Consider the following 24,241-nt stretch of genomic DNA (forward strand, 5'->3'; position numbering starts at 1 on the left):
TCCACCCAGGGCTCGTGGGGAGGGGCTCCCCGGCCTGCTCCTCGGCTGGACGCCCCTGCAGCCTGCGGGGGGCCTGGCTCTCCATTTCTTGAAGGGGCTCCTTCAAGTCGTGTGTGCTCAGCTACCATTCTCCCTACCCCAACCCACCCCGGGTCCTGCCTGCACCTGGGCCGCTCCTGTCACTGCCTTGGTCACTCCGGGATGTAAGCGCCTTCTCCTGGCCGTCTGCTTCGAGCTGAGTGCCAAGAGGGCAGGGACTTGGTCTTGGCCAGCACCCAGGGCCGGCCTTGGCCCGCAGCAGATGTCCAACAAAGCTTTGCTCACCGCCAACGAGCAGGTGGAGCTAGAGGGGACTGGCCAGGCCACAGGGCTAGTCCGAGGCTCTCCCGGCCTCCCCTGCTGCCCCGGCCAGCTCTGACTTATTACTGAAGCACGAACTTTGGTGGGACTGGGAAGGAGAGCTGAGCGCCCCCCTGGTCCCCACCCCCGTTCCTGCTTTCAGGTGTCCTGCCTGAGGAAGGGGTGCTGGTGCTGCCCACCCTCCGAGCAGCTCCCCAGGCTGACTGCCCGGCCCCCCCAAAGCCTCCCCCGCCCACCAGGTGCCCACAGGCAGGAATGAGAAGCAGCCTTGCCCTTGGTTCTGGCAGCAAAGGCATCAGGGCCCCGAGGCTGCTGAGCAGGAGGTGAAGGTCAGGGGTCCCAGCCCTGCCTCTCCTGGCTACTGACCTTGGGAACCTGCGGTTCTTGTTGGGGGGGGGAGGTGCCACAATAGTACATTGGGCATCGGGAGGATTCAGCGAGAAAATGGCTCTCAGTGCCTGGCAGGTGCCCGTCTCCCCCGTTTGCCCCAGGAGACCTCCCTTCCCCTGAGAGGTGGCAGCGCAAACAGTCACCAGCAGGGGGCGACCTTCCCACTGAGATGACAGTCCCTGGGCCCGTGGGGTAACAGCCACCAAACTCCTCCAGGTCCAGCCCTAGGGAGTCAGGACCCTGGAGTCCCTGGAAATTGGGGGTGGTACAGGCCCTTGGATGCCCAGAAAATCAAGAGGCCCTCACTGGCCGGGCCAGACCAGTGATTTGGGACCTGTCCCCTCCCCCTACAAGCAGAGAATGGAGTGGGGCAGGGCTCCCGCTTCCCCAGAAGAGCAAGAGGCTGGGCACAGCAGCCCAGGGCGTGGGGACCTCCCAGGCCTGCGGGGATATGGGGTGGGTGATGGGGGACATCAGGGGACCGGCCTCAGCCCCCGTGGGGCTTGAGTTCGGCAGGCAGCCGAGCCACAGCCTGGCCCGGGCACGTGGCCAGGGCAGCCCTCGGCACCAGCTGCTCCTCAGGGCTCGTGGGGGAGAGGCGGGACCTCCAGGCCCGTGGAAACGAGGGAGGGGCGTCGGGGGACCAGGGGGGGCCGGCTTCAGACCCGACTCATATGCGAACATTCCGCTGTATGCTAGAAGGGCTCCGGGGGCGCCGCCCCCTCTTCTCTGTGCCCCTAGAACGCCAGGTGCTTGGACTGGCAAAGAGGAGGGGCCGCCAGGAGGCCGTGGCAGGCTCCTGGCCAGGAGGAGGCAGCCCCGGAGCCGAAGTCTGGGCAGGTGGGATTTGGGGTGGTTTGCCCCGCCCGCATCGGAGGCAAATGGGGGTGCAGGGTCAGGGTGAAGGTGAGGTGTGACCTCACCTGCCCAGGGGCCTGGGGTCGGGCTGGCCCGGCCCACCCCACGCGGGAGCGGGCCAGCCAGGTGCGCGGGCGGGCGGCCGGGGACGGGACGGGGCGGGGGGCCAGGCCGCGGCCCGGCCTAGCGGTCCTCCCGGACCGGCCGGATCTTCATCTCGGAGAACTTGAGCGAGTACTGCCAGCCGGTCCAGGAGGACCACTCGACGCCGTCGGCGTAGGACGCGTGTGCGCCGCGCAGGTACTGCCCGTTGAGGTTGGACGTGTGGCAGTTGCGGTACCACCAGGCGCCGCGGTAGAAGGCGGCGCAGTTGTTCTCGGAGTGGTCGCCGTCGCGGTCCTTGGTGGTGAACCTCATGCCGCTGTGCTTCAGGAGGGAGTCCCCTGTGCGGGCGCGAGGTGAGTCCTCGGGGCACGGCCGCGGGCGCGAGGCACCCCCAGGCACGCGCGCCTCTCCCTGCACACCACGGCGTCCGTGCAGCTCAGGGCGCCCAGGGTGCCAGCCTGGGCCCTGGCTGCCCCTGGGTTCAGGTCTCCCTCCCTCCCTCCTCCCAGCTGCGTCACGCACTCCCTTCCCTGCTTTCTTGCCTCTGCCAAGCGGAGCAGCCCGGCCCAGAGGGCTTTGCCACCGCACTTTCGGGGCGCAGTGGAGCCCAGCCCCGGTGTCCTGAGCACTCCAGGCCCCGCTGGCAGGGGCTTCGGAATGGGGGGGGGTGGGAGGGGAGGGAGGGAGGGGACGGCCCTGCCTGCCGCCCGCGCCTGCCGCCTGCAGCCCTACCTGCAGTGCCCGAGTAGTCGGCCACCGTGAGCGGGTACCCGTCCCCCTCGGGATCCACTGAGAACAGGCCCACCCCGAAGCTCCGGTAGTGGGCGTAGGCCGTGCCGTTGTCGAAGTCCTCCAGGTCCACGTGCAGCTCGTAGGCCGCCTGGGCGGTCAGCGCGTGGAGCCTCCTGAGCCCTGGAGCGGGAGAGAAAATGTGGGAGGAGTTGGGGGGCTTAGGAGGTGGCCCCCCCCCCGAGAGAACTAGGGAGAAACAAGAGCTCGGCTCATGCGGCTGGTGACAAAGGGACGACGACCCCAGAGGTGGGGCTCCGCACACAGTAGGCGCTCAATACGTGGATGAGAGGAAGGGGGGTGCCTGTCTCCTGCTGCCTCCAGGGCCTGGCTCTGTGCCCTCAACACGCAACACCCGGCCCACCTCCTCCCTCCCTCCCTCCGTCCCTCCCTCCGTCTGTCCCTCCCGCCTGAGCTCTCCTGTGCCCATCCTGGGACCTCGCCCCGGCCTCCCTCCCCCCCACACACACTCTTAGGACAGCCTCAGTTTCCCCATCCACTCCTAGGGTGGGTATAAGGTTGGGCCGGGCAGAGAGGAGGTGCGCAGGGAGGGGGGCCGTGGTCACGTCCGCTCCGGGGTGTCTGGGTCTCCTGCGGCCGGAGCCTGGGCGCCGCCAGGGACCCAGCAGAGATCGGGGCCGAGGGGCTCCTGCCCTCACGGATCCCAGGTCGGAGGAAACAGACATTAAGCAAATGGCAGCTTAAATCACCACCCAGCTGCCTCTGCACCCACAGGGGGTGGGCACCCCCCCCAGGACCTACCCGCCTTCTCCCAAGGGTTCCTCCTGACGCGGACCCTTCCCGTCCCCCCATCCAGGTAGGTGTGTAAGTAGGGAGACGGCGGCCAGGTGGGGGCCCAGACCTTTGCACTGAGCCCTCCTGTTGGTGCTCCCCACCGGCCACACGCCTCACACTGTCGCTGTCACCTCCCGCAGGCCACCTCTGTGGGCCGCAGGGGCTCTCACCCAGCCAGTGCTCCCCGGTGAGCCTGCCGAAGCCGTCCCGGTACGCCTCCCAGCCTCGGAAGAAGTTCACGGAGCCGTCCTCCCGCCGCTGAAATACCTGCGGGAGGTGAGCATGGAGAGCTGGCGCCAGGCCCCCGGCCCCAGGCCCAGCCTGCGTCCCCCTGCCTCGCCTGCCCCCTTCTCCACCGGCCGCTCCGGGAGGCAGGGGCTGGTCCTCCCATTTCCCTCAACAGCTCTCAGCACGGGGCCTGGAGCAGAGCCCGGATTCTGCAGCCCTATGGTGACCCGAGGTGGGACTGAGTGTCCCCAAGCCCCCAGGACGTCCCCTCAGGAAGGATCAGGGTCACTGGGGCGGGGCGGAGGGAACCCTGCTTCCAAGCCCGCCTCTGCTGCCTCACTGAGGGACCCCAGACTGGTCCTGTCCCTGCTTGGGCCTTAGTTTCCCCACCAGTCAAATAAAAGGGCCACGTGGACAAGGGTTCCAATAGCTTTCCCAGGTCAAAACAAACCCGAACAAAAACCCATCCTCAAGTTTTTAAAAACCAAGAACCCCCCTCCCCCCCCCGGCTTGGCCTCCAGAGCTTCGGCTCTTAAAAGGTCTTTGCCAGTCACCCCCCCCCCCCCAACCAGCCAGGCAGGGAGGGAAGGAGGGGACCAGTGGCGGGGGGGGGGGCCAGGGAGAGCCCCAGCATCTCTGGGGGAGGACAGGAGTCCGCAGCCGCTGGGCTGTGACTCGGGCGCCCGATGAGCCACCTGGCCGCCTGTTCCTCATTTAATAACATTCCTGGTCTGGGAGTCGGGAGTCCCATTGCTTAAATTGCTTTGAAATAAGTACCGCGCGGGGCCAGGCCAGAGCCGCCTGAGTAAGTGCGAGGTCACCGTCCCCGTGCCGTGGCCCCGCCTCCAGGTCTTTCTGTAACAAGCCTTTCCCGCCCCTCTGCCCACCCTCCATCTGGGCGTCCAAGGTGGAGGCTTTGGCTGCGGTGCCAGCGGCCTGCCAGCTTCTGACTAAGCAGCCGGACTCCAGCTGCCCGAAATGCCCGGGTGCGGGTCTGCCTGGGTGCCCGTGTCTGTCCCCGGGGACCCATCGGTCACAGCATTTGGGCAGCGCTGACTCAGGCAGCGGGAGGGAGGTGACACCTTTTTCTTGCTCCAGGACCTGAAGCCCGGCCCAACCCTGAAGCGTGAACATCCTCAGAAGGGGCCGGCTGGGCAGAAGGAAATTCGATGAGGCTTAGAGATCTGAGAGGCCCTGGGAGGGGAAGCTATTGACGGCTGCAGATTTGCTACCCTGAGCACGGCCGCTGCTGACAGGCCTAATCCTGGCAGGAGCTCGGGCGCGCCCCCCCCCCCCAGCCCAGGAGAAGGGGCCTGTTCCTGCTGGGGGGAGGCGGGCGGAGGGGGGCTGGGCATTGGTTATTGGGCCTGGGCTCCAGGGTGCCCGGCAGTTATTCCCCTCCTGAGCCTCAGTTTCCTCATCTGTAGAATGGGGATCCTAACAGCACCTCCCCCACAGGCTGTGGCCGTCCACTGGGAAAAAGCTCGGGGCCTGGCACAGTCAGTCCTCAGTACATGCCAGCTGGAGACAGCACAGACGCAGGCCCGGCCGTGGCATGAGTCTCCTCTCCTCCCCCTCCCCCGCTCGTCCTTCCAGACCTGGGCCCTGTACCCTCTCCTGCCTGAGCTGTCCCGAGTGGCCTGGCCCTGGCCTCTTCATTCACTCTCATGTTCCGCTGAGCACCTCTGCACCAGGGGCCAGCTGGGGAAACTGAGTCAGGGCCCTCCCCTCAGGGCCCTTAGGGCAGAGGAACAGGGGAGAGGCCTGGGCCCCGGGGGACCCCCACCCGGGCGGGAAGCAAGACTGGTCTGAGGGGTGAGGGGGAGGGAGTCCAGGATGCCCCCAGAGGAGGTGCAGGCTGCTGGCCCCGTGCTCACCCGCTTGCTGTGTGGCCTGGGTAAGACATCTGTCCCCTCTGGGCCTCACTTTCTCACCCTCTGAGAAGCCTGCCTCCCGGGACCTCAGCCAGGATGAAATGGCACAGTGGCTGGTATTATTATTGCCGTTTTCCTACTACTACTATCAGGGAGTAGAAAGTGGGGGTGCCAGGCTTCAGGCACGGTGAGGGCATGAAGCCCAGACGGTCCGCAGAGGGGCAGAGTGGCCAAGACCAGCTGGTGTTGAGAGCTGACCACAGCCGCTGCTCAGCCTTGAGTCCTCCTTACCCCAACCCCGGCGCCAAGGTCCTGTGTCCCCGGCCCCTCCTCGTTGCCGCAGACAGAAGCTCAGACACTGGCAGAGGCCGGCAGCCGTAAGCAGCAGGCCGGGCGGTCATGGCCTGGGCCCACGGCCAGGCTGGACACCTGAGGGCCACTGTCCTACCACCCACGCTCACAGGTGTGTTTGCCGGCGTTTGCCACTGACTGGGGCGTCCACTACCCGGGCTGGGCCCCCTTTTTCTTTGTCAGGCCTCTCAGGCCAAGGGCTGACCTCTACGCCCACAGTCCTTGGCCCCTTTCCTCCTGGCCTCCTGGGCTGGGTGCCTGTCACAGGCACGGTCCCTCCCGAGGGGCCTGGTGCATGATCGGTGGGGGCGAGCGCGTGTCTGGGGGCCACCTGGACCCCGGCCCCTCTCCTCCACCTGGGGCAGTGCACAGCGATCAGGGTCCTGCTGCAGACGGTCCCACCAAAGTGGTCGGAGCCGACACCGCCTCAGGAACGCGTCGCTTTAACCTGGGCGGCAGCGAACAGCAACCCGCCCGTCCCCGGGGTGGCTCTAGACTGGGGAGTGTGCTTTGCAGGTGACCTCCGCTGCCAGGTGCTTCCATCTGAAACAGACGCTTCCTGCAGTGACACCCGCCCTTCCTAAGAGGGACAGGCTCTGACAGCTTCTATCCTGTTTTATTCTGCTCCACTCCCTCTGACGGAAGAAGTATCGCTGATCACAGCCCCTGACGTCGATTTCCCCGCCTGCCAACCTATCACGACCTGTTGCCCACGGTTGCCACGGGCGGTCCTTATCCCTCCGCTCAGTCGCTAAGTGGCCGAGTGTGCCGGGTGCGGGCTAGGATCTCAGGCTCGGGTCGGGCCTCGCCCTGGAGCCAATGACAGCGCAACATGCGGCAAGCCCCCAGTGCGACAGCCGGCCACAGGTCATCTGCTGGTCCCCCCAGGTCCCCCGGAGTGTGGGGAGGTTTTCTCTGGACCGCAGCTGTGGCTTCAGGTTTCTGGACGCCAGCTGTCTCAGGGACATCACCAGGCCCAGGGCCGTCGGCCCGAGAGGCGGAACAGAGAGGGGAGCGAGTGAAGAATCGCTGTTCTCTTCTCCCTCCTCTGCCTGCCCACAGGACATGGGTCCTGCTTAGGGGGAAAAAGGGGGGGAAGTAGGGAAACAAAAGAATTACTTATTAATTTTGAGGCTAAAATATTCATCGGCCCAGCTCCCGGGCACCTCCGTCGCGTCCGGCTGCGAAGCGACTGATGGAGCAGCGCTGGCGGCCGCCGCGGCCTCTTGGGCAGGTGCCACGCGTGGGAAGACAGACGGAGCTGCTTCCTTGGTGTGGATTCTCTAAAGCCAGCCGCCCAGCGCGTCTTCCAAGCGCCGCTGAGGGGACTCAGCCAAGGGAACGGCCCACATCCAGGAGCAGATGGCGCTCTGGGTTTCAAAGGAAGGACGCCACTGGGGCGGGGGGTGGGGGCTGGCTGTCCCCGGCTCATCAGGGAGGCTCCGGATCCGTCTCACGCTCCGCAGGTCTGGCTCCCGCCACGGTCCCTTCCCCGACAGGCCTGTCCGACCCGCTGCTGGTTTGCCTGCGCCGGAGCCTGGCTCCACGGGCACCCCACACGGCAGTGCCCCCGGCCAGCCGCAGGCCCTCCCCGCAGGCAGATGAGAGAGCTAAGGTTTGGGGAGGAAAGGCCACCTCTGCAGAGTGGGGGCGCCTCAAGGCTGGGGGCTGGGCCCACTAAAGCCAGAAGAGGGGAGCTGATGGTGCACAAATGCTGACTGAGGGGTCCCCGTGGCTGAGGGGGCGGAACACTGCTCCCCCACACCTGGGAGCCCCCGGCCCTCCTCGTAGCTGGATCGGGCCAGCCTCAGCTCCACGTTTAGCCGCATGGCGCCTGCTCCCTCTGCATCCTGGGCTGGCACCCGGGAGACCAGGCCCCTGTTGGGGCTCCAGCTAGCGGGCGGTGTGCCCTTCTGAGTCTTGGCCCATATCTTCTGCACAATGAGAGGGTTGCTGCCCCAGGCCCCATGTGGCGTCCCTGGGCTCACAGGGGTAACTCTGGCCCTTGGACAGCTCAATGCCCCAGGAGATGTAGGCACACAAGCCAGCGGTCGCAGGGCAGAGCTACCCGGGTTGCGGCAGGTTCCCAGCCTGGCAGGTTCCTTCGGTGTTGTGCCTCAGTTTCCTCATCTGTGAAATGGGATTGTAACAGCCGCACCCACAGGATCTGCTGCTGGTCAGATGTGCTGGTTGATACACAGCATTTCACAAGGGCAGCAACTGTGGCGAAATTTGCTGGGAGCTCAGAGCAGGATGTGCCACCCCCTGGGGTTGGGAGGGTGGTCCAGGAAGGCTTCCTAGAGGAGTTGGCGCTCAGCTAAACTGTTGATGGAGCAGGGTCTTGGCAGGTAGTCAGGGTTGCTGAGACCCAAGGGATGGGGACTGGGTGGGTCCAAACCCTATAAGACGGGGAGCGGGTGTCTTTGCCACCCTTAGAAGGGTCCTCGGGAGGCAGCATCCGGGATTTTTTCCAGACTCTGATGAAGCTGCTGTGGAAACCAATTACTGGCAGCATTGTGTTGGTGGTGTTGCTGTGGTGGCCACCAGCCTCTGATTCTGGGGGGAAGGAGGGGGAGCTGGAGGCTGAGGAGGATTTTTGTCTAAAGAACAAAGAACGCGAAGGTTCGAGGGAATGCAGCCCTTCAAAGGCAGCCCCCGGGGAGGCTCTGCCCGCCTTCCTGGAGCACAGATGCTCCTTAAATCCCGTCAGGACACCTCTGGGCCTTGCCGGCAAAAGCACAGGTCCCAGAAAACCGGGGCCCTGCCTCCCACAGGGCGTGTGACCTCAGAGAAGCCACAACCCTTCAGAGCCTCCGTTTCCCTCTCTATAAAAAGGTACCATCAGCAACCCCTTTGCTACCCTGCAGGGCTGCAGGCGGCGCACAGTAGGTCTAACCAACATCACTTCCTCCCCTTCAGAACCAGCTGCCAAGCCCAGGGGGCCCCACCTTATTTTGGACTGAAAATGACCCCCCCTGGGCTTGGCAGTGGGCACCCGGCACACACCACTCAGCTGCCATTTAGCAAGTGCTCAGGCACGGGCCCAGCCTCCCCGGCACTACCTGGGCGGCCTTCACAGTCCCAAACACCAAACTGCTCTGGACGGAGGCAGATCGGCCCAGGGCAGGTGGGGTGTTGTCACCGCATGGTCACTATCAGCATGTGCAGGCTCCAGACTCCCTGGAGCAGTGTGTGGGGTGCAGCCTGGGGACACGGTGGCCCCACTGATGTCACAGCAGGTCCCCCTGCACCATAGCCTCAGCCTTCGCAGGGAGGAACCAGTAGCCCTGGTGGGCTCTGCAGTCCTGGGGTCTCAGGCTGGGGTCTGTGCAGGCCCCGCGGGGCCCGGGGAGCATTTCATCTCCGCTTGAGCCTGATCCCCCTGCAGCTCCGGCTGCGGCTGGACTCTGCTGGCCGATGGCTCCTTTGATGTTTTCTAAGCAGAGGCAGGATTTGCCTCCCCAGGGAGCTCAGGTAGAAGGGAATGAGGCACCGTGGGGAGGGTTTCTCCCTCACTGAAGCCCATCAGGGGTCTGTTTGAGCCGATGACAACAGTAAGATGCCTGGCAGAGTGTGGACACCATGCAGAATGGGCGTTTGGGCCACTCAGCTCACGGCGTTGGGGGGCAGCTGGCTGCACCGGGGATCTGAGCAGGGGCTGAGAGCAGAACCAATCCTCCTGCAGGTCCCTGCGGTGGGAGATGCTGAGCTGGACCCGATTTCTGTGACCCTGACTGGTGGTGATGCAAAGTTGGGGGCACAGCAATCGGGCCTGGGTGTCAGTGCCCCTACGGGCAGATCTCCGTGAGGGCAGACTGTGCCTGGACTCTCCTTCCGACCACCCAAAACCCAGGCCTTGCAAGGAGGCTCAGCAAGATGAGAGGGTCTGGCCTGGCCGGCCTGGCTCAGTGGTTAGAGCCTCAGCCTGCCGACTGAAGGTTTGCTTCTGGCCAAGGGCATGCGCCTCGGTTGCCGGCTTGACCGTCGCCTGGGTAGGGGGCATTCAGGAGGCAGCCAATTGATGCGTCTCTCTCACATCAATATTTCTCTCTCTCTCTCCCTTCCACTCCCTCTGAAAAGCAATGGAAAAAATATCCTCAGGTGAGGATTTAAAAAAAAAAAAGACAAGAGGGCTACCTGCTGGCCAGGTGAGGAAGGGGACATCCCAGGAGGTGACTTTACAGCCTCACAGTCGAGGGGAGGGGACCTGGAGAGGAGGCCTGGGCCCAGCCAGAGCCAGCAGCCACATCAGCTGAAAGGCCACTTTGAGGTGTGTGTCCATCTGCCCTGGGCCTCCCCACCCCAAGGAGCCACACCTGGCCTCATTCCCGCGTGGTGGCTCCCACTCTGCAGCAAGGATTCAGGGCTCACGGAATTCATGCTTCCTGAACTGCACCCCACACCCACTGTCCCCTCGGCCCCACGGCTCTGGCCCACTCCTTCCGTGGGCAAATCCCGAGTACAGGAGCCCACTCTGCCCCCAGGAGAAAGCCCAAATCCTCAGGCGCCAGCACAACCCCACACTCCCTCGCCCCTGCCCACCTCCCCCACCTCGTCCCGGCTCCCCAAGCGCCATATACCAGCTGAGCGGGTCACCCCGTCCCAGAACAAGCCCCGCCACCTCCCTGCTGACCCCTACACGCGTGTTCCCTTTGCCTGGAGCACTGTTCTCGCCTCATCCCCCAGAACCTGGGCCCTCGCCTGGGAGCCTCTTGTGGCTGCCCAGGCTGGGTTAGGGGCTCTCCTCTGGGCTCCCCCCTGCCCCCAGTCCTGCAGCTGACCTGTCCAGCTCCCCACCAGGCTGGCCGCTGAATGCTCTGGCCAGTGGTGGGACCTGCGAATCAGTGAGCACCGCCGTGTGGCCGCCGTGGGGCTGCCAGGTCCACAGCCCTGTGTGAGCCTGGGCCTCAGGAGGCCTGGGTGTGCATGCCCTGGGCTAACTGCTTATTTGCTGGGTGCCCTTGGACAAACCTCCTGCCCTCTCTGAGGCTGCCAGGCCAGCCCCCCGGGGTTGGAGGGAGGACTGAGCTGTGTGGGGCACAAGCGGCCCCGCCCGTCTCTGGGAAGCAGGCTCTGCGGGCAGAGCAGCCCCGGCGCCCTGTCCACCGGGGACAGCGCCCAGGGTCAGCGCTCGAGGCCCAGAGTCTGGACACGGAACCTAATGGGGATGGATGGCATCAGCAGCCAGAGAGGCAGCCGGCTCCCTCCCAACAACAACTGAGTTTCCGAGAGATTCGGGTTGTCGGGGAGGCGATCCTGACAGATGCCCAGAGGTATCTGGGAGAAGAATGCTTCTGCCTGGGCCCAAATGGATATGAACGTTTATTGGCTGCGAGAGTGCTTCTCAGCAGAGGGGGCCTCTCCCAGGGCCAGGCCCGGCTGTCTGAGTGGGAGAGTGGGGCCCGCCCACTCCGCCCTGACCACCTGCAGCTGCTCACCCACTCCCCCCTGACCACAGGGTGGGCCCACCCCGCCCTGAACACCCACAGCTGCGCACCCACCCCACTCTCATGGCCCTGAAGCCGCGGCCCCGGGAGATGGCCCCTCCCCGGCCCAGCTCCTGAGTGACTCCGGGGGAGACCGGCTTCAGGGCACCCCAGTGAGGACGCACCGCTCGGGCCGGCGTCTAGCTCTTTCATTAAGTCTGTCCTAACCCTTAACTCTGATTTTTGGGCTCTGGCTGGTGGTTGGTGTGTTCTCCCCGCCAAGGGGATCCCAGAGGCAAACACCATAACTCAGATGTTCTGAGTTAGGAAAACAAAAGAGCTTTTAGCCCCGTACGTGGATCCAGTGCATTTAAATCTCTCCTCTGGAGCTGACAGAGGTTTAAGGTCTGTCTGTCTCTGGGCCTGGGGGGGGTCAGCGCTCTCACATCTGAGCCTAATGGCACCTCACCCCCCGCCTGCCCTCCTCACTCGGCACCCCTGGCCGGGCCTGGGGTCTCTGTTCCTGACTGTGAGGCCCTGAGCTGGTTTCTGGGCTCCCCGGGGCTTCCCTCTAGTACACCCCTTTTCTGCTTTAACCAGCCACTTTCTGTTCCTTGTAGTTAGGACCTCGAAGTGAGGCAGGTGGGTGTCCCCATTTCACACCTGAGGGAGGCTCAGAGAACTTAAGGAACTTGCCCAAGTTCCCACAGCAGGACCGAGAGCCCCGTCAGGCCTGTGCGTGGATGTTGGGGCTTGTGGCAGAGGGGCTTGGTGACAGTCCCGGCCCTGCCCTCCCACTGCCCTAGGACCTCTCATCACCCCCACGTCCCACCCAGGCAGGACCAGAGGCGCAGGGAAGTGGGGGCAACCCCACGCCCACCAGGAGACCATCCGGGTCTCTGCCCCCAGCAGCCACGCGCCCCCTTTTCTCTCCCGCAGGCGCGAGGATGGGAAGGAGAGTCAGAGCCCACAGGCCTCGCCCTGAGCGCACATTAGCAACAGGTGCCGTCCATCCCAGGGCCCAGCCCGCCGGCCCGGGACGCTGCTCGGGGAGCCTCAAGCAGGGAGCAGGAAGGTGGCTCCGCCGACGGGCGACAGGTGAGGGGTCTGTCTGCTCCCGAGGGGCCCCTGGGGGTCAGCTCTCAACCTCCGAGTGCGGGTGCCCCGGGTGCGCAGCCCCATGGTGAGATTACAGGCAGGCTGGCGGGGGCCGGGGGCACCGGGCAGGGCCTGCTCAGAGCACCCGGGGCTCAGGGCCCTGGTCACCCCAGGGGCCTGCCTGGAATGGCTGAGGAAGGGGGACACTCACCGTCCAGCCCCCGCCGTCGGTGCGCATGTCGCAGTAGACCTGGAAGCCGGCGGGGTCGTGCGTGGGGAAGACAGAGTAGACGCCGTCCTCCTGCCGCCCACTCAGGAGGACGTCCAGACAGTCCCGGGGCCGAGAGCCTGAGACGGGGAAGGCCGTCAGGGCGGCTGGCCCCCCGCCCCCGCCCCTCTGTCCCTGGGCCTCCCTGACTTGTCTGTCCACCCAGCAATGTCACTTGGGCTCCAGAGCCCTAGCCTTGGGGTCAGACCTTGGCTCTGCCACCGCCTGGGTGGGTTTGGGTGAGTGAGCGCCCTCTGAGCTTCGCTTTCCTCATCTGGAAAATGGGCACAAGGCCGCCTTGTCGGGCTGGGGGAGGGCTCAACAGGGGTGCAGGCGGGGCTCCCGTGCTGCCCAGCGGCAGGAGGTCCTTGGCAAACAGCACCAGTGTCTCCTTATCAGGGCAGCAGGTGGGACAAAGCTGGGCACCAGGTCACCCAAGGAAGGCAGCCCCTCAGCCCCACTCACCGTTGGCACAGCTCCGGGGCCGCAATCCCCTGGCAGGCGCCCTCTGAAGGTCGGCCTTGACTCGGGGCCGGCTCAGCCCCCGGTCCCTGTGCAAGGCGTCCAGGACGTCGCTGACCAAGTTCACCAGGTGAGCCATGTGGCTTTGGCTCTCAGACAGAAGCTGTGAAACACAGGGGTGATCAGAGGGGGCAAGGGTTCCGGGGGGCCACACAGTATGATTCCTGCTGGCAAGGTGGGCTCCTGGTGCAACAGCAGGCCCTGCCCTGCTCAGGCCCCGATCCAAGGCGGCTGAACTTCCCCATGCTCAGTTTCCTCCTCTGTGAGCCAGAGTAACAGGACCTGTGTCTCCAGGTTCATGACATCCTGTGTCGGGGGCCTGAGTGCTCAGTCAGTGTCCTCGTATCCTTCCCACTGCCTGTGGCCGCCCTTCCCACCACCGAGGACCAGAGGTGTGCGTGTAGCTCAGCGCGGGGCTGTCCCCGGGACCTCGGGACCTTGGCTGGGCCTGAAGGGTCTGGGGTTTGTTGCGTCCCCTCCCTGGGCTCCGGGAGGCTGCAGGACCCCGAGGAGGGGAGGCTGGTCATGCGGTCTCGGTCATGCAGGCCCCCAGCCAGCCAGAGGGCGTGGAGCCTGCTGGGTCTTCACCCACCGAGCCTGTCGGCTGCCAGATAATAGCTAGTTCAGGGAAGGAAAATAGAAATACACTGTGCAGGCAGTTTACAAAATGCAATTCCCGGCTCATCGGGAAACAGCGCCTGCAAAGCTGTTACTTTCCCTCCGCTGAGCAGGTGATTCAGCGAGGCCGCGGCCTGGGGGGTGAGCGGCGATGGGCAGGGTGTGGGCAGGATCCCTCCTGCCGGCGATGTCCCCCCCTCCCCGGCTTCCGTGCAGCGCCAGGCAGACGGCCCCTGGCAGGTGGAGCCTGCAGAGGCAGGCGGGCAGCCCTCGGGGGGGCGGGGCAACGATCACCCGGCTCCCTGGTTAAGTCTCTGGGGCTCTGCCCATGGTTTCAGACGATGCAAAGGCACCAGAAACTCGGGCACGGCTCACTCTTGCTAAGAGGCAAGGAAGCCCTCGGTTTAAAGCAGCGAATGATGCAAGTTGAAACGGAGGTATAAACGTGGCCTGAATTAATGGGGAAAGCCAGGCCCTGCTGGCCGAGCGGCGCGGATGCGTGAGAGAGGACCCGGCAGCTCCCAGAGGCCGTGAAATCGGAGCTGCTGGCGGCCCTGAGACAAGGCACTGGCCACACGGGGCCTCCACCTGCCCCTCCGTGGAATGGGGCTGCGATCCCAGGCTCCTGCTTATTAGCACACAGGCAGGCCCAGCACGCGGTGGTCCGTCACTACCACTGCTCTTGGTTAATAGGACCTTTGTCCCATTGATTCTTAGAGCGGAAGGGGCGGGGGCGGGGGCGGGGGGAGAAAGAAACATCGATGTGTCAGAGACACATCAGTTGGTTGCCCGCCGCATGTGTTCCGACTGGGCCCGGGGGTCGAACCTGTAACCCAGGTACGTGCCCTTGACTGGGGATTGAACCCTTGACCCTTCGGTCCTTGGGCCGACACTCTGACCACTGAACACACCGGCCAGGGCCATCACTGCTACTGGAAAGGGGGTTTCCAGTGGGGCTCCCATGGCTGAAACCTCAGGTACCAACAATTTCCACCATAATAATGAAAGATGCCGCTGTGGAGACAGCACCGCAGGTGCCAGGTGCTGGCCAAGCCCTGTGCAGTCAAGGGCTCCGGCGCCCCGTCAGGTGTGGGTTACCTTATCCCCACTTACAGGTGAGGAGACCCACCCTGGGAGGGCGCAGGACATGCCCAAGGCCCCACAGCTGGGGCTTCAGCCCTGAGGGCAGCACCCCCAGGTGCGTGCTGAGCTGCTGGCACCTGGGGAGTTCGGGGTGAGCTCCCGAGATGCCTTCTAACAGGAAGACCCCGCAGCTCTGACAAGGGTGCCCTTGGGCACTGCTTTGAGAAACCCAGGTCTAGGCTGACCAGCTGAGGTTCTGGGAAGTGTGGAGAGAAGCTGGGAGCCAGGTGAGGACATGTGATCCCTGAAGTCACCCCGTCTCTGGGAAATGAGTCAAATTAAACATTGCTTTGAAAAGTACATGTATCAGGCGAGCCAAAGCACCGCTGGGCCCAGGAAAACTGCTAGTCTCGCAGCAGCTGCTCTGGGCCTCTCTTGGGTGGGCGGTGGAGGCCCTGAGGCCCCTCCCCATCCCTCCCCCCCAGCCCTAAGGGTGAGGCCTCTATGGGCCAGGCCTGGCTAACCAGGGGTTGAGCCACGGGGAGAGCAAGGTGGAGGACCCGGTTCACCCAGAAAGTCTGGAGGTCCCCTGAGCCTTGCAGATGAGCGTCAGGGATGTGCCGACGGTGGGGTGGTGGTAAGGCGGCTGAGCACCCAACCCTGCCTCACCCGGGAAGGGAAGCCGCCTGCCCGTCAGTCACCCAGACAGGATGGTGAGCACTGTAATTTCTCCAGCTGCAGCCTTCGGCGGAGGGAAGAGGCCCACTGCTCATGTGCTGCTGTGTGACCGAACGCCTGGTCATCCCAGGTGTCCGGGAGGGGCTGGGGTGCTGGTGGGGGTGGGGCTTGCCTCCTAGTCCTTAAGGACCCGAGTCACAGGGTGATGGGGTGCAGGCTGGAGGCTGGGCAGGGCCCCGGGAGGCCAGATGCCAGGCCGGACCTAACCAATGTAACCTAGATGAATCCCTGTCCCATTCTGGGCCTCAGCTTTTTCTAATGGAAAATGCTGGGAGGCCAATGAGATGCTCCTAAACCCCCAGTCCCGTGAGGGGGAAAGTTCTTGCTGTGCTCCAGGCGTGGTCAGTTGGAACCTGTTCACCCAGATCTACCCGGCGCTTCCTGGGACCTGGCCTGGCTCGGGGCGTGGGGGGTTCAGAGATAGTAGGGACAAGCTGGGGTTCTGGCTGGGCCCCCTCACTGGTCCCTCCTTCCCTGGACAGCTGGGATAGTGAATGGGGGGTAGATCTGGGGAGTGGGTGCAGCTCTCTGGCCATGTGGCACTACAAAGGGCTTGCCACTGACCTTGAACCTCAGTTTGCTAGTGAAGGTCATGACCAGCCTCACCAGCACTGAGCACCTGGGAGGCCCAAGCCCTGGATTTGACCTGATGACTGGGTGCTACATGAGTACCCGGGACAGTGCGCAGGGCACAGTTTGAATCCTGGAACCATTAGCTGTGTGGCCTTGGACGAGAGGCCAACCTCTCTGAGCCTCATCTGCCCGTCTATAGGAATAGCAACAGCCCCTGGTCCCGGGGCACTTGGGGACTCAGTGAGGCCATGGACACCAAGTGCCCAGCACAGGGCTGGCACACAGTGGCAGCAACCCCCCCTCCCGCCAAGGCCTCAAGCTTGGGCCCTGCCCCTTACCTGGATGAGGTGGGCCTGCTCGCTCTGCAGGGTGCTGAGGCCCTGGCCCAGCGAGCCGTGCCCCTTCCGCAGCCCCGTGCACTCCGCCTGCAGCTCCGCGGCCCGGGCCAGCAGGCGGGGCAGCTGGGCAGCCAGCGCGTCCAGCAGCGCCCTGTCCTGCTCCCGCACCAGCCGGGGCTCGGCGCGGTGCTCGGTCAGCGCCCGCAGCACAGAGGCCTGGGCGCCCTCCAGGCGGGCGAAGCCGTCGGCGAGGTCGGGGCAGCGCGGGTCAATGAGGATGCTGAGGCGCGAGCTGTCGGCTCTCTCCACGGTGACCAGGGCGCCGTTGGCACCGGCCGGCCCCGTGCTGACGACGGGCGGCAGGGCCGTGCCTGGGGCGTGTGCGTGGTTCAGGAAGAGCACGGCCCCGGTGACGGCCACGGCCAGCAGCACCGCCAGGGACAGCAGCACCGTGCACAGCACGTAGCCGCAGCTCGGCCGCTGCAGGCCGGCCAGGCGCACGGACGGACAGACAGACGGACAGACAGGAGAGAGAAGGGGAGGCGGCATCAGGGCAGACCCGGGCCTCCGGCACTGCCCCGTGCGGGCGACCCAGGCAGCCCCAGTCGGGGCCTCGGGACAAAGCTTAGGGGGAGCCCTTCTTGGGGACGGGGGAGCCCTAGAGACAGAGACGAAAGGACACACCGAAGACAGAGCAAGGGCAAGAGAGCGAGAGATGCTGGGAGACGGGGAAGGAGAGGGTGGAAAGGGAAACCGAGGCAGAGAGGCCGATGGAGAGAGTGACCCCTTCCCACCCCACTCAGCCAGCTCAGGGCGGGCCCTCGGGGTCTGCAGAGGGCTGGAGGTGAGGGTCCCACTCTGCAGCCAGGCTCAGGTCCCCACGCTGCCGTTTCACGTGGGGGGACCTGGGGTGAGGCACGTCCCTCACTGAGCCTCGGCGTCCTCACTTGTGAAGGGGCGATGATGGATGCTCCACCTGCCCAGTGACGGCGGCACTGCTACAAACTGTCTGTCCCGGCAGAATGAGCGCCTGGGGGGGGTGCCCATCACTGACGGTCCCTTTCGACCCGGAGCACCTGCATCCCAGGTCCCAAAGCCTGTGCGTCCCGGGAGGCTGCCGGGAGTCCAGGACACAGGGCGGTCTCCCCAGCCCGCTCCTCCGCCCTCCTCCCACTTTCCATGGGGGGGAGGAGCAGCAGGACAAACAGAATCAACACCTTGGTGGCAGAGTGCCACTAAGGTGGGAAAGGGCCTCCCCCCCCTAAGGAGGCGAGGGCTGGGGCGACGGGGCAGCTGTGACTCCCAGAGCAGGAAAAGAGGCAACTTGGGCAAAGAATGGAGGCAGCAGGCCCGGCTGGGCTTGAACTGGGTCTGGGGCCAGCAACCAAGGGAGCAGGAGCCCTGTGCAGCCGGCACTTAAAGGAAGCGCCGTGACACTAGCAAATCCAGACTTACTGGACCTGACCCGTCACGGCCCAGAGGGAGCTTGCAGAGACTACCAAGCATTTGACACATGGGGAAACTGAGACCCAGAGAGGGCAAGGGGCTCGCCCCGAGTCACACAGCAAATTAGAAGCAGAGCTCAGGCTAGACCCCCAGCCTCCCACCTCCCGCCAGGGCCAGGGCCAGGGCCAGGGCCAGGGCCAGCCACCTCCAGACTAAATTTCCTCCCATTTCCAACTTTCTGGACTCAACGCGTCTCTAAATGAGTTAGCACAGGGACGCTGGGCCCGCTCCTGGCGCCACGGGCTTGTGCAGTAAATACTGGCGGCTTTTATTATCTTGTGACCAATGGACACAGAGCGTCGGGAAGTGCTTGGTTTTTTATTTTCCACCCAAAGTGTTGTTTCTGTGTGTCGCTGATGCCGGGACCCACATTCTCTTTTTCTTACATTTTCACGTCTCTAATGTTGGGGGGCATCTTACAGCTGTAATTGGCAGCTTTCTTTCTTTCTAAGTGACACATAAGATAGTGGTTCCTCTTACATCACACAAGAGGTCTCACTATGAGAAAATGTGGCGGAGCGAACAGCTTCTTTTCCATAGATTCAAATCTACAAGTAATTTCCGAGTGCGCTGCTGGGCCCGGGGGAGGCTGGGGGCCGGGGAGGGCGCAGGCGGGCACGCAGACCCCGGGAGGCCGTCTGTGCTACCGGCGAGATGAGGGAGGGAATCCTTAGCCCAGCGGTTTCCAACCGGGGCGCCGCGAGCATGTTTAAAACATGCAGTTCCTGACTATTTAGTCCGGGGCACTGACCTCTTTTCCCTGAGATTGTCAGATAAAAAAAAATGACAGCAGCCAACCCAACAATAGCCGTCTGTCTGTGAGGTGTGAATGCCCGTCTTGAACCAAACAAGGTTGCGTCTCATGGGTTAATTCTTGGTACCAGAAATCCTTATATACACGTACAGGCCCCTGATTTTTAAAAAAAGTCACTCTGGAGCAAAAAGGACAGGTAATTACTATACCATTATTTTGTGTGTGTAAATCAATCAAAATTATACCTATTTTCTGTCAGATCAGCAAAAAGTATGTTTTTGGTGCGCCGCAGAATTATAATAATTAGTTTATGTGCCATGAGATGAAAACGGTTGAAAATCACTGCCTGAGCCTGAACCTGCCGAGATGGGGACTCACTGCCCCTGACTCGCTCCAGCCCCCCTCTCGGCACCCGGGGCACCCCCACCCGGGCTCACAGGCCCAGACGGTTTACTCCCGCAGACCTGCTCCGGTGGCTCCCCTCCGCCAGCTCTGCACAGGCCGTGCGCGGGGCCCGAGGCTCCGCTTCCCCGCTCCTTTCCCACTGGCCTAACTCGCTCTCCTCCCTCAGGGCTCAGCCAGATGCCACCTCTTCCAGGAAGCCTCCCTTGACTGTCTCCTCAACCCTCCCCCCAGTTTAGGAAGGGCTCTTATTCCCTCCTCGGTGGCACTTATCAAGACACAGTCATCGCTTTTGACTTCATCCATTCACTCACTCAAACATCTAGTCCCTGCTCACTGGTGTCCCCATGAGCCGGGCACCAGGCCAGCCTTCACAGTGGACAGCTGTCCTGGCCCTGCCCTGAGGGAGCTCATGTCCCACAGGCTGTGACTGTTATCTTCTTTGGGGGCACAGATCCCTTTGAGGGGATAAAAGCTATGGACACAGGGAAAGCTGGCATTCGGGGGTTGGCAATCCCAGGCCTGGGAGACTTGCCCTGGACCATGAGCCCCCCCCAAGGACAGGGAGCTGGCTGTTGGGTGGATGGAAGAGCAGATGGACTTGGTCATTTCTCTGTGGCCATGCTGACGTAGAGGAGGCAAAGGGGACCTATAGGGGGACCTATAGGCCTAAGGACCTATAGGGCTTGGTAGGGTGGAGGCCCATGACATCCATGCTGAACCCTGGTCCCCAAGGCAGGGCACCTCTGGCCCTGGGACCACCTCCGATGGCCTGGCACAGAAAGAAGGCAACCTCCCGGACATCCCAATCCCCAGTCACTGCAGGTCGGCAGCTTCCGGACCAGTGGGCACCACGTTATCACTGCTGAATCTATACCGTGTTCTGCCACTGGAACCTCCACATAACCCCTGCTAGGGCCACGTTCATTTTGCAGATGGGAACACTGAGGCTCAGAGAGCAGAATACTTTGCCCAAGGTCACCCAGAAGGCAAATGGCCCGGCCAGATTTGAACCCAGGGCCAGGTGGCTCTGGAATCACACCATCTGTGCCCAGGATCCTTGCTGATTAAACCCACAGCGTCTTCCCTCTGCCTCGGGGAACTGGGGTTTGAGAGAGAGAGCTCTGTCAGCAAGCAAGTCTCTGCAGGCCCCTCCCCAGGTCCACCGGGACACCCTGTGCCGCAGAGCTCAGAGAGATGTCCCCCACCTGAAGAACACTAACGTCCCAGCGGGGGAGGCAGAGTGGCCAGCCATGCCCCCGTATCTCCAGGACCCACCCTCTCAGGCTCCCACTCCTACCCAAGCCCCAGGTCCCTGGCTGGAAGGCAGGGATCGTGGAGGAAAGGAGGGGCTCAAGAAAGCTGCAGGGGTCCCCCCCGGGGCAGGGCGACAATGGTAGTTGGAGATGAAATGGGCCGCTCGGCAGAGGAGACTGAGTCTTCAGAGAGCACCTTACACACGAAGGACTGCTCGCCTTACAGGCTGCATTTGCGTGCCCGAGATGCTAAGGGGGGGTTTGGGCGGCGAGCAGCCCAGCCAAGGGTGCCGTGGGGCCGGAGCGTATTCACCAGCGGTGGCCGTGGCAGAGCGGGGTGCACACCCTGGGGTGCACACAGGCCCCCCTTCCAGTGGGGATGGGCGGGAGACTGGGAAGGTAACCCAGGGAGTGGGCTGGAGAGGAGCCCCAGGTTCGGGCCTCCTGCTGCCCCAACCACCCGCATGAGCTCCCAACTGGAGGGACGTGGCTTTGTCCCCCGTGGGACCCCCAGTTCCGGCCCACGGTCAGGCTGCCCAGGAGGCCCTGGTGAGGACGAGATGGGCTCGTGCCAGGGGAGGCAGGAGGTTGGAAGCCCCAGAGGTGCCTCAATTGCAGGTGGCATCCGTCCCACCGCCTCTGAGTTCCCAGCCTCCAGAGTGGGTGTGGGGTCTGGCAGAGGGAGGGAGGGCCGGGGGAAAGGGCAACACTGCCTTGGTGCCCTGCCAGCCTCCCCCCCCCCACCCCCCCCCCGCCTGGGCCTGCTTCCCTGTTATCTAAGGGGACTGGGTTACGGCTGCCCCCTGGGCAGGCTGACACCATACTCCTGGTACCCCAGTAGGAAGGAGAAAGTCTCCCTCCAGGAGAGGCCGGGAGGCTGAGACCTGGCTGCGAGCCCGTCCCAGCCCCATCTCCTAGGAGCGGCCCAGCCTGGGGCAGGACACAGACTCACTGGGGGGTCTCAGACTGGGAAAATCAAGGGGCGTGTGTGGTCTGGGGCCCGGCAGGGGCTCTCTGGTGGGCTTATGGGGTCAGTGGGGAAGGTGGGAGGCACAGCCCCTACCCGGGCCCCTGGGGGAGTCCACCTTACCTCCCCCAGAAGCCCACCCTGGGCAAACAGTTCCGGACCTGGGCTGAACTCTGAGCCCCTGGCCCTGGAAGAGAGGGGTCCGAGGCCCCCAGCGTGAGGGCTGGCTGTTCTGTTCATTATTCCAGGTCCCGGAGACTCAGGAAGCAGCCTGAGGCCTGTTCTATGAGCCATTGGCCCAGGCGCCTGCAGGCGATGCACTCAGCCCCTGGGCTCCTGGTCACAGTCACAACAGGGCTGGCTAATGACCGAGGGTCTAGGGGGGCCCAGAGGAGGGCTCAGGAAAGCGCAGGAGGAGGGAGTCCTGGACTTGTAGCCCCCACGGGCTCCTTTCTTCCCTTCACCCTCCTCCTCTCCCAGCCATGCCATGCAGGGACCTCAACCAGACCCCAGGGACCAAGACAGAAGAGGTGTCCTTTCCATCTTGATGCCCACGGCGCTTAGTGATGACACCTGTCTGGCGCGTTTGTTTGTCCCCACGAGACTCTCAGCTCCCTAGGCATAGGTCCCCGCTGTATCTCCTGGTGAATGAAACGCAGCAGGGTTTGGGTTAGACACCAGGAAGGACTTCTCAATGAGAATCTTTTTTTTTTCTTTCTGGAGTGTTTTTAGAAATTTTGGAAGTATTCAGAGAATTGCCTGGCCCAGCGGGCGTGGCTCAGTGGTTGGGCATCGACCCATGAATCAAAAGGTCACTGGTTCAATTCCTAGTCAGGGCACATGCCTGGGTTGTAGGCTCAATCCCCAGTAGGGGGCATGCAGGAGGCAGCCGATCGATGATGTTTCTCTCTCATCGACATTTCTATCTCTCTCTCCCTCACTCTTCCTCTCTCTCTCAAAAAAAATCAATAAAATGTATATTTTTAAAAAAGACACAGCCTCTGGGCATCAGGAAAGGCTTCCTGGAGGAGGTGGCATTTAGTAGGCTTTCCCTGAGTGAAGGGGTGTGTGTGGGTGTGTCTGTGCTGGGGAACTTGGTGCAGCCAGCAAGAGGAGACAAGAAAGGTTTGAAATGGGCAGCCTGGCGTGGGACCAGGGGTTGGCAAACGACAGGCAATAAGCAGCCGTAAGGGGGCTAATAAAATGGGAGACTGGGCCAGGCTGGGAATGGCCTTGAACGACAAGTCTAGAAGGTAAGGCTGCTCTTGCTGGGAGGGGAGAAAGTCCAGTTTCAGCAAGAGAAGACTTTATCTGGGGATGGCCTGGGTGTGGACCTGATCTACCAGGGAACAGACCACCTCAGGGGCACAGGGGGAGGCTCGGGGCCAGACCTGGCTCCTAAGCCTCGCTCTCCTGCTAACATTCGAGGTGACTGGGGCGTATGCCTCTGCCTCTCTGAGCCACCGGCCCTCTTGACTTGGGAATGTGCATCCCTGCCTAGTCCCCAGGCCGCTGTGGGAAGTGAGGTTGCACAAACGTTTGGGAAAGAGCTTTGCAAACTGTAGAGGGCTGGGCCCCACACCACTGTCAGTGTCACGCCAGACAGAATGAGGAGGTTGCAGCTTCTCAGAGTGAGGGGCCCCCCAAGGCCCTCCCCTGCCGCCCCCTCCTGCCGCTGCAAACACCAACGGTTCCCCAGTGACATCTGTCTGGGAGAAACCTGAAATCTGAACCGGGCAGCCCCATTAATTCCTCTCCTTGGCCAGCGGGCCTCCGCATCTCGCCTTCCTGCCCCAGTCCCTTGGCAGCCTGGCCCGGGGCAGCCCCAGGGCTGCACCTTCACTCAGCCGCCCGCCCGTCTCCGGTCCCCTCTCTGGCCAGCCCTGGAGCTCTGCCCTCGCTCACCCTCTTCTGGTGCTCAGCCCTTGGCACCCCCCAGGCCTGCCCACTTCCACTGCTCCTGAAGAGGCGGCTGGAAGGGTGGAATGAACCACCTGGAGCCCACAGGCCCAGGTTCAAATCCCGGCAGAGCTGTGTGGCCTCCGGCAGGATCAAACTTCTCCGAGCCCGGCTCCCCTTGTCGCAAAGCTGGAGAATCGCCGTATCCTGCATTCTCGCAGGAGGCAAATATTTATCGATTTTCTGCGAGCCTGTGGCAGGGGGCCGGGGACTAAAGTGTGAGGGTTCAGAGGAGATGGGGAGGGGAGTCGGGTTACCAGGCCAGGCACCCGGCAGGGGGTGGGCACAGCTCAGTAAGTGGCTAAGATGCCCATTGCAGAGGTGATGAAACAGACTCAGCGAGAGGTCACTCGGCCAAGGAAAGGGCTAGTTCCGCTGTGAACTAAAGGTCCCCAGACGCGGGCGTGCACGGGAGTCTACTGGAGGCGCAAGGGGACCCTCCCTCCCGCAGGGGGACCGCCCCATCCCCAACCTCAAGTTCAATCGTCCTCTGGAGGGGGACGAGAGGAGGGCGACTGCCCTTCCCCAGCCTCCCGAGCCTCGAAGGGGTGGTCCCCAAACTCCAGGCCGGGGCTGGGTGTCCCTCGTGCCGCCAGCCAGAGCGGCCACCGCCCGGGCCCGGGGAGTCCCCACGCCCCTGGCCCGCGGGTACCTGAGGCTTGTCGCGCGGCCGGTCCTCAAGTTGGGCAGCGCCGCCCACGGTCTTCCACCGGTCGTTGACCATCCTCTGGCAGGACGGGCGGGGTCGCCGGCCGGGACCCGCGGCTGCCGAACGCAAAGGCGCGGAGGTGGGCGCGGGCGCGGGGCGCGTTGTGCGCGCGGACCCCCGCCTCCGTGCTCCGCGCCCGGCGGCCCCGGCCAGCGGGCGTGCGGGTGCAGGTGCGTGTGCGGGTGCGTGTGCGGGTGTGTGTGTGTGTGCGTGCAGGTGTGTGTGCGGGTGTGTGTGCGTGCAGGTGTGTGTGCGGGTGTGTGTGCGGGTGAGA

At 63.8% G+C, this 24,241-nt stretch overlaps 1 protein-coding gene across 1 annotated transcript; it reads right to left on the bottom strand.

Annotated features, from left to right (window-relative positions):
* Positions 1 to 1,791: 1,791 nt before the first annotated feature.
* On the bottom strand, positions 1,792 to 23,984 carry FIBCD1 (fibrinogen C domain containing 1; the record flags this gene model as incomplete). The annotated part of the gene is made up of 7 exons (XM_081151392.1): positions 23,911 to 23,984; positions 16,415 to 16,894; positions 13,008 to 13,167; positions 12,486 to 12,622; positions 3,468 to 3,564; positions 2,446 to 2,625; positions 1,792 to 2,051 (listed from the first exon to the last, which is right to left on the bottom strand). Exons 1-7 carry the CDS (start codon positions 23,980 to 23,982, stop codon positions 1,792 to 1,794), a joined length of 1,386 nt encoding a protein of 461 aa, XP_081007518.1. The 5' UTR covers positions 23,983 to 23,984.
* Between the last annotated feature and the right edge of the window lie 257 nt (positions 23,985 to 24,241).

The sequence above is a fragment of the Miniopterus schreibersii genome (assembly GCF_964146895.1).
Source record: "Miniopterus schreibersii genome assembly, chromosome: 11".
Lineage (NCBI taxonomy): Eukaryota > Metazoa > Chordata > Mammalia > Chiroptera > Miniopteridae > Miniopterus > Miniopterus schreibersii.